Consider the following 14,680-nt stretch of genomic DNA (forward strand, 5'->3'; position numbering starts at 1 on the left):
TCATCACAAGATTTCTTGAAACAACCATCGCCATTAACCCTAATAAAGAACCACCGAAACGCACAACTAAACCGTAGTAATAGATCCGAATAAATTCCTCCTCAGATACTCGGACTCAATCTAGTTGTACCCACAACTGATAATCTTCGGCCTGACATGGGTGTAGTGGAGTAGTGGGTCGTCTTCTCCAATTAAGCGATCTCTTGATTTGATTATTTTTGTTTTACTTTGAGAGGGGAAAACAGATCAAGAGGAAATCATGTTTGGCTGAAAAAATACATTATTTTTTATGTGACACCTAACATAAAAGCTTTCACATTTTTCAAGAGTAAGTGATGTTAGTTACTAGGTAGTGAAGATATCCATCCGCTGAGCTTGTTTTGGAACTCGTCTTCATCGACTAAATGAATTGGCAGGAAGCCATGAACAACTCAGTTAGAGAGATAAAGACGTCTTGTTCGCGTTAACGGGGTTCTGTTGGTTTCTTACAAATTAGCCGACATCTATCCGTCTATTGATAAATTAGCTATTTGGCCGCCTGATAATAGCTTTGCCAGCAAAAAGCATTTTGGAGGGTGCTTTTAGCAGCGCCCAATCCCACTTTTTGTCCAATGACAATATTGATAAGATGTTACCCAATCACAATATTGGTTAGTTGAAAAACTTCACAAATCATTGGCGGGTTGGAAACAAAATCTTGTTTCCCAAGCGGGTAAGACGGTGCTTAACAAGTTGATATCAGGATCTTATTGCACTTATTCTTTTAGTTATCAATTGATCCCAAAAAAGTGATTAAAACATTAGAAACAGAGAGTGTAGCTTTTGGTGGGGTCATAAGATAAGATCTCATAAAATTCATTTCCTTAATTAACCGAAAATTTGGCGAAGACCCAATTTTAAACTTTTTTTAGTTAAAAAGACAAGTTCAAAATTGCTTTTGTTGAATACCCAAATTTGGTATTTTTTTTCGTTAAAAACTCAAATATTTGTATTTTCTCGGTTAAAACCCTAATAATTTTATAAAGGTGTTGCAAGGGGTTGTAAGGTGCTGCAAGGCACTGCAAAGGTGTTGCAAGGCTTTGCAAAATCGTTGTAAAGTTGCCGTAAGGCATTGCAAAGGTGTGGCAAAACTTTGCAAAATAGTTGTAAAATTATCGCAAGGCGTTGCAAAGCTGTCGCCAGGCGCTGCAAAGTTGTCGCCAGTCACTACAAAGCTATCGCAAGGTGTTGCAAAGTTGTCGCAAGTTAAAAAAGTACTCCGGAGCTGAAGACAAAAAAATTGATGATCCTTTTTAACTAAAGTCCAAATTTTTCAGGGAGCCAAATTTCCCTTTATCGCCAAAATGACTTGGCGATTCATACACAACAAGAAGAAATATGGGTAAAGCTCTTCACTTAGAAATATCTTACGTCCACTGACTTTTGGTCGGTAGATAACAATAGAACAGGTTCAACTTTTTGGAATCTATGTTCGAAACTAGAGCCACTTTACAAGTAAATTTAATTTCGTAGGTGGGTAACGGTAATGAAATTGACCTCACACGAGATCTATGGTTACCTGAAATGATTTATCACAAACCAATACTGAATAGGAATATACCAGCTAACATTAGGAAGGTTTCAGATCTGATTAGTCATGATACTAACAACTGGAATCAGAGGATATTAGAAGAATACTTAGACGATCATACCATCAATGTTGTTAATAACATATTTAGTTAATATTGAAATCCAAGATAGACTGATAAGGAGTACTAGGACTAAGAATGATATCTTCTCTACAAAATCCTATTACTCAGTGCATTAAGAATAGACCCATATTTGCAAAGAATATTTTATTGTATTTTAACATTACTTCGACTAACATTTCATCAATATCTGACTAGATTTTCTCTTGGTCGGACCCCCAAGAAATTAGTAACACACTATCGAACGCTCATTTTGCTACTATACTTTGGCACATCTGGAAAGCCAAATGTGATTGATGTTTTCAACATACAATAACATCCCCGCAATAGGTCATAGAACAAATCATGGCATTCCCAAGAATGAAAGGCGAGAGGCTAAAATCAAAACATAAAATCTCATTAAAATGGCAACCCCCTACGTATCCTTTTTTTCAAAGTAAATGTTGCCGCTTTTTTTTACTGAAATTAATGATTGCAAAAGCACCAGGTTTATCATTCATGATCACCAGACAAAGTTCATTGAAGCTAAAGTTCAAACTCTGTGTGCTCGAACAAGTGAAGAAAGTCAAGCACATGCAACTCTAAATGGAACTATATGGGTAGTGGACCACAATTACACAAATATCATCATTGAAAGTGACAATCTCAGCATCATTCAGCACTTGCAAAATCCAAGGCCCGACACGCCATCCTGACGGATTCGTGTCGGGCATTGTATCACGGTTGTTCAATATATATATATATATATATATATATATATATATATATATATATATATATATATGTATGTATATAGTTCAGCGAATGCCAACAATAATAGCAACTACATTATGATGTGTTTTTAAAAAGTAAAAATAAATGAACCAAGAATAACTTTTTTGATATGGAATTGAAAGAAAGAAAGATAGTTGCAAACCCATAATTTAATTTATAAAACTAGACAAACATATCCCGAACTCAACAAACCATGCTACGAAACCTGACCTAATTTCTAAACGAACACAAAAAATTGTAAGAAATTCCATATGAAAACACTTGCAAGCATAACCACAAATATTATTCAAAGACGCCTATAAATGTCTACGGATATGCTACTTTCACTTGCTCCATCTTTCTCATAGGGAATGGTTCTCTTGTTAATGACCTCCATATCCAACATTACCAGCATTGTTATTCTGCACCTGCATTTGAATTTGCTGAGCAAGAGTATTCATGTCATTATCAAACCCAACATGTCCAATGTTGTTATCGTGAAAAACGGGATATGAAGATTGTCCTCCTTGTAGCGACTGCATCTGAGCATAAGGGGCATTCATCTGATTCCCAAATCCTAAATTATCCACAGTGGTGTTTTGAGGAATATAAGAGGGTGGTTGTTCTCCAAATCCAACATTTCCCAAGTTGGTAGATTGAAAGGAAGAATACAATGACTGGTTTCCTTGTTGCATTTGCAGAGAAGCAAGATTCACATGATCCCCAGAACCAGAACCGAATACTTCATTACTGATAAGATTGTTAAAAGGATCATTAAGATGAGAGAGAGAAGGAGGAACAGGAGGGTTAGTCATCACATTCCCAAAACTGTGATGATTAGCAGCAGTAGAATAATCATTGAAATGACCATAATAAAAATGATTTCCAGTAGCAGTATTGATATTGTCCTGCATGGTACTAGGAAAACCTCCAAGAGCAAGAACATCAGCAGGTTGTTCTACCATTAATGATGATTGGTCAACTCTCTGTTGCGGCATCCACTCTTGATTAGTGGGATTAACACCTTGACCAACTAACCCATTCATTTGATCTTCCACACAAGGATAAGGTGGAAGATTAGGGTTGTTAAACAAACCTTGGAAACCATCTGTATTAGCTACATCCTGCAGCTGCATCTGCATATGAGGCGCAGGAACCATGTTTCTTTGGAAATCACCAACATTATTTAAATTATTGTAAATCTGACCAATTCCAACTGGATTTTGATTATTCAGAGTATAAGTAGTATTGATACTTGGATTTGTAGTAGCAGTGTTAGGGTTGAACACTGATCTTGGTAAAGATGGAATAGATGATGGACCAACATCATTGTTTTGTTTCCCTGTGAGTAAATTTATTTGTCTTTCGAATTGTTTCTCTTTTTGTTCAATCATATATTTAAGAGAACTCAAATTATTAGTATTATTGATATCACGCAGACTCATACCGTTATAATATATTTGCTCCATGAGCAAATTCGTCTCTTTCTTTTCGTTAACTCTCCGAAGATTTTTCAAGCGCTCTTTCTCCTTCTTAACCTTTTTCTCATAGATGGATATTGAATTCTCCGTCTTCTTCTCTATATCTGGTAACGAATTGTACTTCTCCAAGACTTCACGCACCTCCAGTTGTGACGATGGCCAGGTTTCTGGTGGTACTCGATTATCTTCTGCATAAACGATTGCGCACGCAGGTGTGTCACATAGGACGCTCAATTCTTTAATTTTTTTCATCAATCCATCTGTTCTTTTCTTGAAAGTAGCTTTTCTTGCACGGGTACTTTCAATCCTTTCTAGTCTCACCTTTGATCTCGGCATGGTAATAATACTAAATTGTTTATAGGGAGAAGGGTTTGAGATAGAAGATGGTGGAGCACAAGCTTGGTTGTGTGAGATATATTTATACACAAAATGAAAGAGCCAAAAGAGGTGAGTTACAAAAGGAGGGTTGGTGGCCATGTATTAATGATTTAATTTAATCAATTTGAACAAAAAAACAAAACAATTAACCAATTGAATACCATCATTAATTCTTTACCTTTTAAATATTTATTATTATATTTTGCTAATTAGGTTTACATTTTTAGAATAGGGTTTTCCTATTATGTGCTCTATGATTACACTAAAAGACATAGATTCCTTTCCTCTTTTAAGTTCAAATTTTTAGAAACTAGAAAATGAATTTAGACATGTTAAATGTTGAAATTCATTATACTTTAACATATGTTTTAGGACACATGTTCGAAGGATCTTTTTTAAACTCATAACAATATACAATATTAATTACATTCTATTACATACATTTGTACATTTATACACATGTTAGAATGGCCCAGCACAATGATTTCATGCAATTAATTTTAACAAATCGCCGAAACAAGTATGCAATTGAGTACCATCGTTAATTACCCTTTACATTTTATATATAGATACGAGGACAATAGCTCTAAAAGTTAAATTTTGGTGAACACAAGAAAAAAGAAGACCAAAAGAAGAATTGATTAAAATTTGCCAAAACTACAAGTTTAGTTTGCCATTACCCTTGTGATATTCTTAATTTTTTTGTGCTTACATAGCTTTTGTTTTTTCATGAGAATAGATAGCTTTTGTTAGTAACATAATCTAACAACTAACATCTATTGAAACCCGAATTATGAAGAAAATAGAGATAATGTCCTTGAATTGGTATAGTCTTAATCATCTATAATTATATTTCCTGTGTTTTATCGTGGATGTAATTCGTACATTAGCAGTCGAATGTTCCATTAATTGCTAGGTAATCTTCTTCCTACCCAAATTATCCAAGTACAAATATCTCTTGACTTACTCAATAACGATTGAATTTGTCCTTGTATCATAATAGGCATAGCCCGTGCCTCCGGCACGGTGAAAGTCCAAATTATAGTGCGATTATATATATATATTTATTTGTTAAGCATTATTTACTATCTTTCCTAGCTTAAGTTCAACAATTTTTCTTTAAAGTGGATGAACATATGAGAATCATATACTATAGAGATGTATAAATTGATTATCGTTCAATATGAAGATGTAGTTTGAGGATGGAGAGCAAATGTGTTTGAGGATTGAGAGCAAATGTGTGGAGATATTTTTTAAAGACGACAAATTAAAGAAAAAATGTGTGATATGGAGTAAAGCATTTATTTTTTTGCTCCGGGCATGTTTCTTAAGAGTAAGACAGACAATATATGCTCACTAATTAGGAAAAATTGAACCCAAATAATTTTATTAAAAATAAAAATAAAAAAATTATCATAAATTGAAATTTATAGTAAAAAAATTTATTACAAAGAAGACGACATATATGAGCTAAATTCTGCCTGTTATTGTTATGTATCTATTTTATCATATATAATGTATAATGTTAAAGCAACATTCCATCTTATTTACGGAGATTCCCTCAGAAACACAAGTATGATATTTTATTTTCTCTTTCAGCATGAACATTATTACCTGTTGGAGTGAAAGAAGCAAGAGAAAAGAAAATGTATAACCAGAACTATAACAGGTCGTAGTCAAGATTAAAAATTTTACTCATATTACTGAAGTGTGAAAGAAGAAGAAGAAGAAAAGAGAAAGTATAGCTAGAATTAGGACAGACCACAGTCACAATTGAAATTTGTATTAATATTATTAGTTCATAACTCGAATTTAAGTAAGAAGCAATAAGCAATAGTTGTTCATTCTTGACCATTGGAATTTAGGTATATCTTGTATGTGCCCAAATATCTAGGCCTAGATCGACATTCACATCATAATTTGTGTACGATTCATCTAATATAACATTTTATAAGATTCATGTACAACATATAATAAACAATTAAGGAAGAAATGTAATGGTACCATAATAACATTGTGTTCCCATCCCTGTAAATATTACAGCGATTTAGAGAGTTTCACTCAATCTTAATCTCAACATTAGGCTAAATTGAGTTGTTAAACCGACGGTTTGCTTCTAGAGTGCTACGAATCCACTCTATATATACTAACTTATAAAAAATGTTGAACAATGGAGGAGGAAACACTTGCGTTAACTAACAACCGAATGAACTAAGTTGGTATCCTTTAGTTGAGAATGAATCCGGTTTTTATGGAGGAATTAGAGTAGCTTAAAGTCCAAAACTGATCTATTGATGAACATTAAATTTTAAGGAGAGTTAATGAAAAATTTTGGTGGTAGAAAGAGAGGTTTCTGAAGGATGAAATTTGAATGATACAATAAATGAGGGAGATTAACTCAAAAGGATGATGAACAATCATGGAGTATTTGATATCAGGGCTCCTACTAATTAAAAGAAAATGTTGAATAATCATTGAGTTGTCAATCTAGCTGACAATTTCTCTATCTTTTGTCTTACCGAGTCACAACCAAGTTGTATTGTAATATAGGGAGTATTTGATATCAGGGCTCCTACTAAATAAAAGAAAATGATGAACAATCATGGAGTTATCGATCTAGTTGGCAATTTTTCTAGTTTTTGATGGTAGAATATATTTTGATGTTTTTTTCATGAATTTTAATTGAGAAATAAAACTTAATTAGTTTTGAACGAACAAAAACTTCTTTTTTAGAAAGTAACTTCAAACATTAATTTTGTTTGTGCACAAAGTGAAATTTCCCATTTTGTGATATGCTTCAAAAAAAAAGAAAATATTCTTCATACCACTTTGTAACTTATTTGTTGCTGGAGGAGTAGAGGAGGTTTAAAAAAAACCATTAGAATTTTGTGAGAGTACTTATGGGGGTTTATAGAGGAAGAATTGTTGGTTGGAATTCCATTATATCGGATGAGTTAAGGAATGTGACTAGTTGGGAGGGTTATAAAATGTCATTACATCTAAGCAATTATGGAGGGTTAAATACAAAGTAAAGTTTAAGGGTTAAATACATGGTATGTCTTTAAATCTAGTTGGCAGATTTTCTTTTTTTCTTGTCCTAGTCACAACCAAGCTGTTTTGTAATATAGATAATATTATACAGAAAATGGTCATCAGTTGACCGACGTCAATAAGTAAACAAAATATCAAAAGTCCAAGGGGTCAACTCGTCTCAAAGCAACAAGACCGCTGAGCCCAAAGAGATCTGTCACTTGAGCCCTGAATTGGGAGGTCAGTAAGATCGTCTTAGGAGCTTCAACCCTGCCCTGCCTCAAATACAACAAGGGATGTCTTGGATTCGCGAGAAATACAGGGGGGCAACGTAAGCAAAGTCAATAACTTAAGCCTAAAACATAGAGGTAGAAGTGCGCCAAACGCTTACCCACTTAATCCCAGATCTTACCAAGATCTCGAACATCTTACCTAACTGGGAAAAGTCTCAAAGGAGAGAACATCTCCTACAGAATCTATCAACTCAGTAAGATATCTATCAACGATCCCAAAATAAAAGAACTTCTTGATATCCAAGATACGAGATAAACTCAAAGGGGAAACCCTCAATCTCCTAACTACCGAAAAGTAGTCTCAATCCCCAACGGTGGATCTATACCGTTTATCCACACCGTCTATCAACAGTCAGCCCAAAGCAGCCTATAGAAGGGCACCAAATTACCTCGAAGAAGGTAAGAACTCAAAGGTTCAACCAATACTCAATTCCTTAAGTGAAAAAGGCAATCTGGTTGTCCTGAGCTTCGAATAGGTTTCCAAACTCTTTGCAGTTTTTCCTCCTAGGATTTTAGGAGCAGGAGCGAGAATCAAAGGAAGACATTCATCAATTGAACGGGGCCCAGCATTAGGATCTCATGGTGCGGACTAACTAGGATTGACAAATTTTGACATCAATTAGGATCTCATTATTTCATCGTTTATTTTTGTTAGAGCTCTCGCCCTGATCCTGATGTCGCAGCTATCCAAGAAGCGCCTGAACGCAGCGAAAGAGAGCAAAAAAATATCGAGATGGAGCTTCAATCTTCGAAACAGAGCATGCGGACCCGAAACTCTGGTAGTGACCTTATTCGATCAGAGAAGGGTTCCTTAAAACATCAGCTCAGTTACCAGGACTCGCGTTTACCTTTTTTTACGAAAGAAGTTGATGCTCTCAAGTGAAGATAGTACCTCAAATATGTCGAGCAAAGGGGGAAAAATAAAGCCACTTTCAGAGCATGAAAAACAATTGTTTAATGGTGGAGATGCTCTCCCGGGATTAGGTGATTTTCTTTATAAGTGGAGGGACGAATATGCTCGTATCATGCGGAAGCAACGTAAACTGCATTTCAAGTATGCGTGGGAGTACTCTCGGTGCTTTTACAGTTCTGACTGGACCCTTTCTCTCCGTAGGCTCAACAAGGATATGGTGAATGAGATCATCTCTTCTTTCTGCTCTAAGAGGGGACAAACGGAGACCCTTCCTTTTAATGACAACGAGTGGGATGACGAGGTGATGGACTCAGTGGTTATAATGGGAGATGATTCTGATGAAGCCTCTACCTTTTCTGTTCACCAACTTCCAAGGGACCCTTCTCCCCCCGCAGGAGAGCTCCAGTTCGTTGGAAACTTAAGATCCTCTCCCGCACCTACGCTTTATTTTTCTTCTTGTGCCTTGCTTTTACGACGATGTTACCTTTTTTTTTACTTGGTCTCTTTATAATTGTTGTAAATTGTCGGTCTATTTTCTTCAGTGTGTATCGATATTTGCATGCAACTTAATGGAAATAAAGGAAGTGAAAAAGATAGAAATATTAAGATATACTAAAACAAAGAGATGATCTTGAACCAAACTATATTTAGAAGAATTCTTTCCAAATCTTTTCCATACACTTTCTTATCTCTTACAAACTTATATCAACAATACACAAAGTACATCTATTTATAGGGTGGGAGAACTAATAGGATGTTGACACATACCCTATGTGTTGTCACTTGCATGGTGTGTTGTCACCACCAAGATGACACTTTGCATATGGAGTTGTAGAATGGTGACACATAACCTCATGTGTTGTCACTTGCATGATGTGGTGTCACTTAACCACAAACACTTGTCACATGGAGCTACCATAAGGTGACACCTCTCATATGGAGCTACCATAAGGTGACACCACATCAAGGTGGTATTGTAGGAATGGTGGGTGGCTAGAGATACAAGTTGGATAAGAAAAAGGGTATATTAAAGGCACCCAAATCCCTTGCATCACCAATGATTTATGGGCAGCCACATCCCTTATAACACTCCCCCTTGGATGACCATCACTTGAAATAATTGCCTCATTAAAAACCTTGTCAGAAAAACCCAGTGGGACAAAATCTGATGAAGGAAAAGAGTACAAATAATAGATTCCGAGTGACGCTGGATACGCTAAATACTGCCTCGTTAAAACCTTGCCAGAAAAACCCATTGGGACAAAAACTGGACGAAGGAAAAAGAGTACAAAGCGTAGATAGCGATACATGAACCTGCACATGATAATAGACTCCCCCTGATGAATATCATATCTTGGAACGATGTAGTCTTACATCATCAGGCTATTCAAGCGTCGCATTCCGATGCCATCTACCAGTTTTCTGAACGTCGTAGTAGGCAGAGACTTGGTGAACAAGTCAGCATAATTCTCACACGATTGTATCTTCTGGATATCAATCTCATTATTCTTCTGGAGATGATGTGAGTAAAACAATTTAGGGGATATGTGCTTAGTCCTATCGCCTTTGATGTATCCTTCTCTGATCTGAGCGATGCAAGCCGAATTATCTTCGTGAATGACTGTGGGAGATTTTGTGATTGAATCAAGACCACTTGAGCTTCTAATGTGTTCAATAATGGATTTAAGCCATACACATTCTCTTGTTGCTTCATGAAGAGCTATAATTTCTGCATAGTTTGATGAGGTAGCGGGCATACTTTGTTTACTAGATCGCCATGAGAAAGTTGTACCTCCACTTGTGAATACATAACCTGTCTGAGAAATCCCTTTGTGCGGATCAGAAATATAACCGGCATCTGTGTATCCTTTTACTTGAGAATCACCGGATAAGTTCTTTGAATAAAACAATCCCATGTCAGTTGTTCCTCTCAGATATCTTAGAATTTGCTTTACACCAACCCAATGCCTCTTAGTAGGTGCAGAGCTATATCTGGCCAATAGATTTACTGCAAAAGCAATGTCCGGTCTAGTGCATTGAGCTAAGTATGATAATGCACCAATAGCACTCATATATGGTACTTCTGGACCAAGGAGTGTTTCGTCCTCTTCTTTAGGTCGAAATGGATCTTTCAGAGCATCGAGAGACCTAACAACCATGGGAGTACTAAGCGGATAAGAATTCTCCATGTTAAAGCGCTTCAGGACTTTTTCAGTGTATAATGTTTGATGAACAAGTATGCCACTTGTGCTTCTTTCAATTTGTAAGCCAAGACAGAATTTTGTTTTCCCGAGATCTTTCATCTCGAATTCTTTCTTCAAATATTCTGCTGCTTTAGAGAGCTCTTCTGGAGTTCCTATAAGGTTGATATCATCAACATATACTGCAAGAATCGCGAATCCAACATCACCTTTCTTGATAAATAAACATGGGCAAACGAGATCATTAACATAACCTTCCTTGATCAGATATTCACTAAGACGATTGTACCACATTCGTCCAGCTTGTTTCAATCCGTACAAAGCTCGATTAAGCTTTAGTGAATACATGGTACGTGGGTTGCCTCCAGGCAATTTAAATCCTTCAGGGACTTTCATATAAATGTCAGTATCTAATTTTCCATATAGATACGCAGTGACCACGTCCATTAAATTCATCTCGAGTTCTTCTAGAACTGCTAAACTGATCAAATATCGAAAGGTTATTCCATCCATAACTGGAGAATATGTTTCTTCATAATCGATCCCTGGTTTCTGCAGGAAACCTTGTGCCACGAGTCTCGCCTTATAGCGGACAACCTCATTGTTCTCATTTCGTTTTCTAATGAATACCCATTTGAAACCTACAGGGTTTATATCTTTGGGTGTCAGGACTACAGGTCCAAAAACGTTACGTTTTGACAGTGAATTCAGGTCTGTCTGGATTGCTTCTTTCCATTTTACCCAATCAGTCCTTTTCCGACATTCCTCAATAGAATGTGGTTCATAATCATCATGTTCAGTGATAATATCAGTGGCTACTGAAAGCGCAAATATATCATCGATGATTATGTTATCTCGATTTAACACTTTACCATTACAAGCATAATTTATAGATATCTCTTCATTTGGAGATAACTCATGCTCTTCAAGAGCTTCTGCCTCTTCTGGGGCTTTACCCACTTCTAGGGGTGTATTTGTCGTTTCTTCTGGAACATTACTTGCTTGTGGTTGGTTTTTCCTCTTCCGGGGAACTATATCTTTAGAACCGATTGGTCGTCCATGTTTCAGACGTGCTTTGGACGATTCATTTGCTGCAATATTTTTATTGTGTCCTTCAGGGACATCTATCCTTGCTGGAACATTTGCAGCAGGTATATGTGACTTTGTCACTCTCGCTGCGTCATTAAATGCGTCAGGCATTTTATTAGCAATCTCTTGTAGATGTATTATCCTTTGTACTTCAACTTCAGATTGATTAGTACGAGGATCAAAATGAGACAAATTTGGTGTAACCCAAGAAAGTTCCTTTTTGGTAACATTTGCTTCAGGCAAATTTACTCCCCCTAATGGCGGGAAAACTGTCTCATCAAAGTGACAATCGACGAAGCGTGCAGTGAAAGTCTCACCCGTCAGGGGTTCGAGATATCGAATAATAGATGGTGTATTAAAACCAATATATATTCCCAGTCGGCGCTGAGGCCCAAACTTTGTGCGTTGTGGGGCTGTAATAGGAACATATACAGCACATCCAAAAATACGCAAATGAGATATGTTTGGCTGCTGGCCTTGAACATATTGCAAAGGTGAGAATTGATTATTCGAAGTAGGACGTAACCTTATCAAAGTTGCAGCATGAAGAACTGCAGGTCCCCATGCAGTAACCGGTAATTTAGTCCTCATCAACATTGGTCTCGCAATCAGTTGGATATGCTTAATGAATGATTCAGCTAGACCATTCTGAGTATGAACATGAGCTACAAGATGTTCAACATTAATTCCAACTGAGAGACAATAGGAATCGAAAGTACTCGATGTAAATTCTCCTGCTCCATCTAGACGAATTGACTTAATCGGATAATCAGGAAAGTGAGCTCGTAAACGAATTATCTGAGCTAATAACTTTGCAAACGCCTGATTCCGCGTCGAGAGCAGATTTACATGAGACCATCTAGTTGATGCATCGATTAATACCATAAAATATTTAAATGGTCCACACTGCGGGTGTATAGGGCCACATATATCACCTTGAATCCTTTCCAAAAATTTGGGAGATTTGATATGTACTTTCGTCAGGGATGGGCGAGTAATAAACTTCCCCAGTGAGCAACCAGTGCAAGTAAAATCCCTATCTATCAAAAACTTCTGGTTCTGAAGAGGGTGTCCCTGAGAGTTTTGTATTATTCTACTCATCATGGTAGATCCTGGGTGTCCTAGTCGATCATGCCAAATTTTATAAGTATTTGGATCGTGCAACTTCGGGTTGACAACGACATATGATTCAACTGTTTTAATCTCTGTAAGATATAACCCAGAAGAAAGAGCTTCAAGTCTTTCCAGAACACGCTTCTGGCATGATATACTCGAGGTGATATATAAATATTCTTTATCATTCTCAGACCCAGTCTCGACGTGATACTCATTCAGACGAATGTCTTTGAAACTCAATAGATTCTTCAGGGATCTAGTCGAGTACAAAGCATCCTCAATAATTATTTTCGTACCACGGGGCAATATTATAGTAGCTCTTCCGGAGCCTTCTATAATGTTTGATGAGCCAGCAATAGTAATCGCATTTGCCTCACATAATTTTAAGGTCGAGAAATATTTTGTATTTCGAAGTATCGAATTTGTGGTCCCACTGTCTGCTAGACAGCTATCTTCATCACCTTTAGATATGTTTCTTCTGGAATCCATACCTTTCATAATATAATAAAAGATTCAAACCACAACTATTTATAACATAAACAAAACTATTACAGATACATATAATATACTATCTAATATCTAACAGACAAAAGTTATTATAATATAGCATTATAATAGATAGAAAAGTTAAATACACTAAATATTAAACATATCATCAGTTTGATTTTCTCCTTCAGGGAGATAATCTCCAACACACAATGGTGGATCAAGTTCCATGTGGTTCATCTCTGGTGCAGCTTTAGATTTCAGAGATGCTTGGTATAGGTCCACCAAATGTCTCGCCGTTCGACAGGTACGGGACCAATGACCTTCCATACCACAACGGTAACAAGCTTCTTCACGAGCTTTGGGAGGGGTATTATGTTTACCCTTTACTTTATCAGGCTTTCTCGCTGCATAATTCTTTGAATTTTCTCCCTTTTCCCACTTCCGGTGGTAAGGGGTTTGCCTGTTTCTCTCCCATTTGTTCGTGCGGGATCCACGTTGGTGGTTTCTTCCGGAACCACGCTTCCCTTTGTAATTTTGTTTCCCTCCATGATCTTTTGACAATATTGCATGTGCTTCAGGCACAGGTGCGGACCCAGTGGGTCGAGATTCATGGTTTTGCAACAACAACTGGTTGTTCTGTTCATTGACCAAAAGACAGGTCAGTAACTGGGAGAATTTAGAGAAACGTCGCTCTCGGTATTGTGACTGCAGGACAATATCCGAGGCATGGAACGTACTCAATGTTTTATCTATCATCTGTTCATCAGTGATAATATCTCCTCCCACTTTTAGTCTGGAAACAATTTTACAAAGGCTGGAATTATAAGCAGAAATGGAAGAAAAATCTTGTAGTCGAAGATTTATAAAATCATTTCGAGCTTTTGGAAGGATGGCCATCTTCAGGTGATCATATCTATCTTTTAAGATATTCCATAAAGCCAAGGGATCTTCCACATACAAATACTCTGACTTCAGGTCATCATGTATGTGACGTCTCAAAAAGCTTAAAGCTTGAGCCCGTAACATTTCCTCTGCATTATTCCCTTCAACAATAGTGTTCAGGAGATTTTTGTATTTTAGAGTCAGTCTAGCTTCGACTGCCCATTCCATGTAATTCTTACCTGTTATATCTAGAGCTGCAAATTCAAGTCTAGCAAGGTTAGACATTATGAAATATAAATTAAAATATTATACCTTTCACTAGACGGAGTAGCGGCTTAGTTTGTTCGATATTTCACTGATGTTGACT

General features: G+C 36.6%; 1 protein-coding gene across 1 annotated transcript; it reads right to left on the reverse strand.

Moving 5' to 3' along the window:
• Positions 1-13,510: 13,510 nt before the first annotated feature.
• On the reverse strand, positions 13,511-14,598 carry LOC147532170 (uncharacterized). The gene is made up of 2 exons (XM_086649913.1): positions 13,734-14,598; positions 13,511-13,521 (listed from the first exon to the last, which is right to left on the reverse strand). The coding sequence occupies exons 1-2, from the start codon at positions 14,596-14,598 to the stop codon at positions 13,511-13,513; spliced, it is 876 nt and encodes a 291-aa protein (XP_086506039.1).
• Positions 14,599-14,680: the final 82 nt, after the last annotated feature.

Source organism: Eschscholzia californica, unplaced genomic scaffold (genome assembly GCF_041429995.1).
Source record: "Eschscholzia californica isolate CP2 unplaced genomic scaffold, dmEscCali1.0.p SCAF_6, whole genome shotgun sequence".
Classification (NCBI taxonomy): Eukaryota; Viridiplantae; Streptophyta; class Magnoliopsida; order Ranunculales; family Papaveraceae; genus Eschscholzia; species Eschscholzia californica.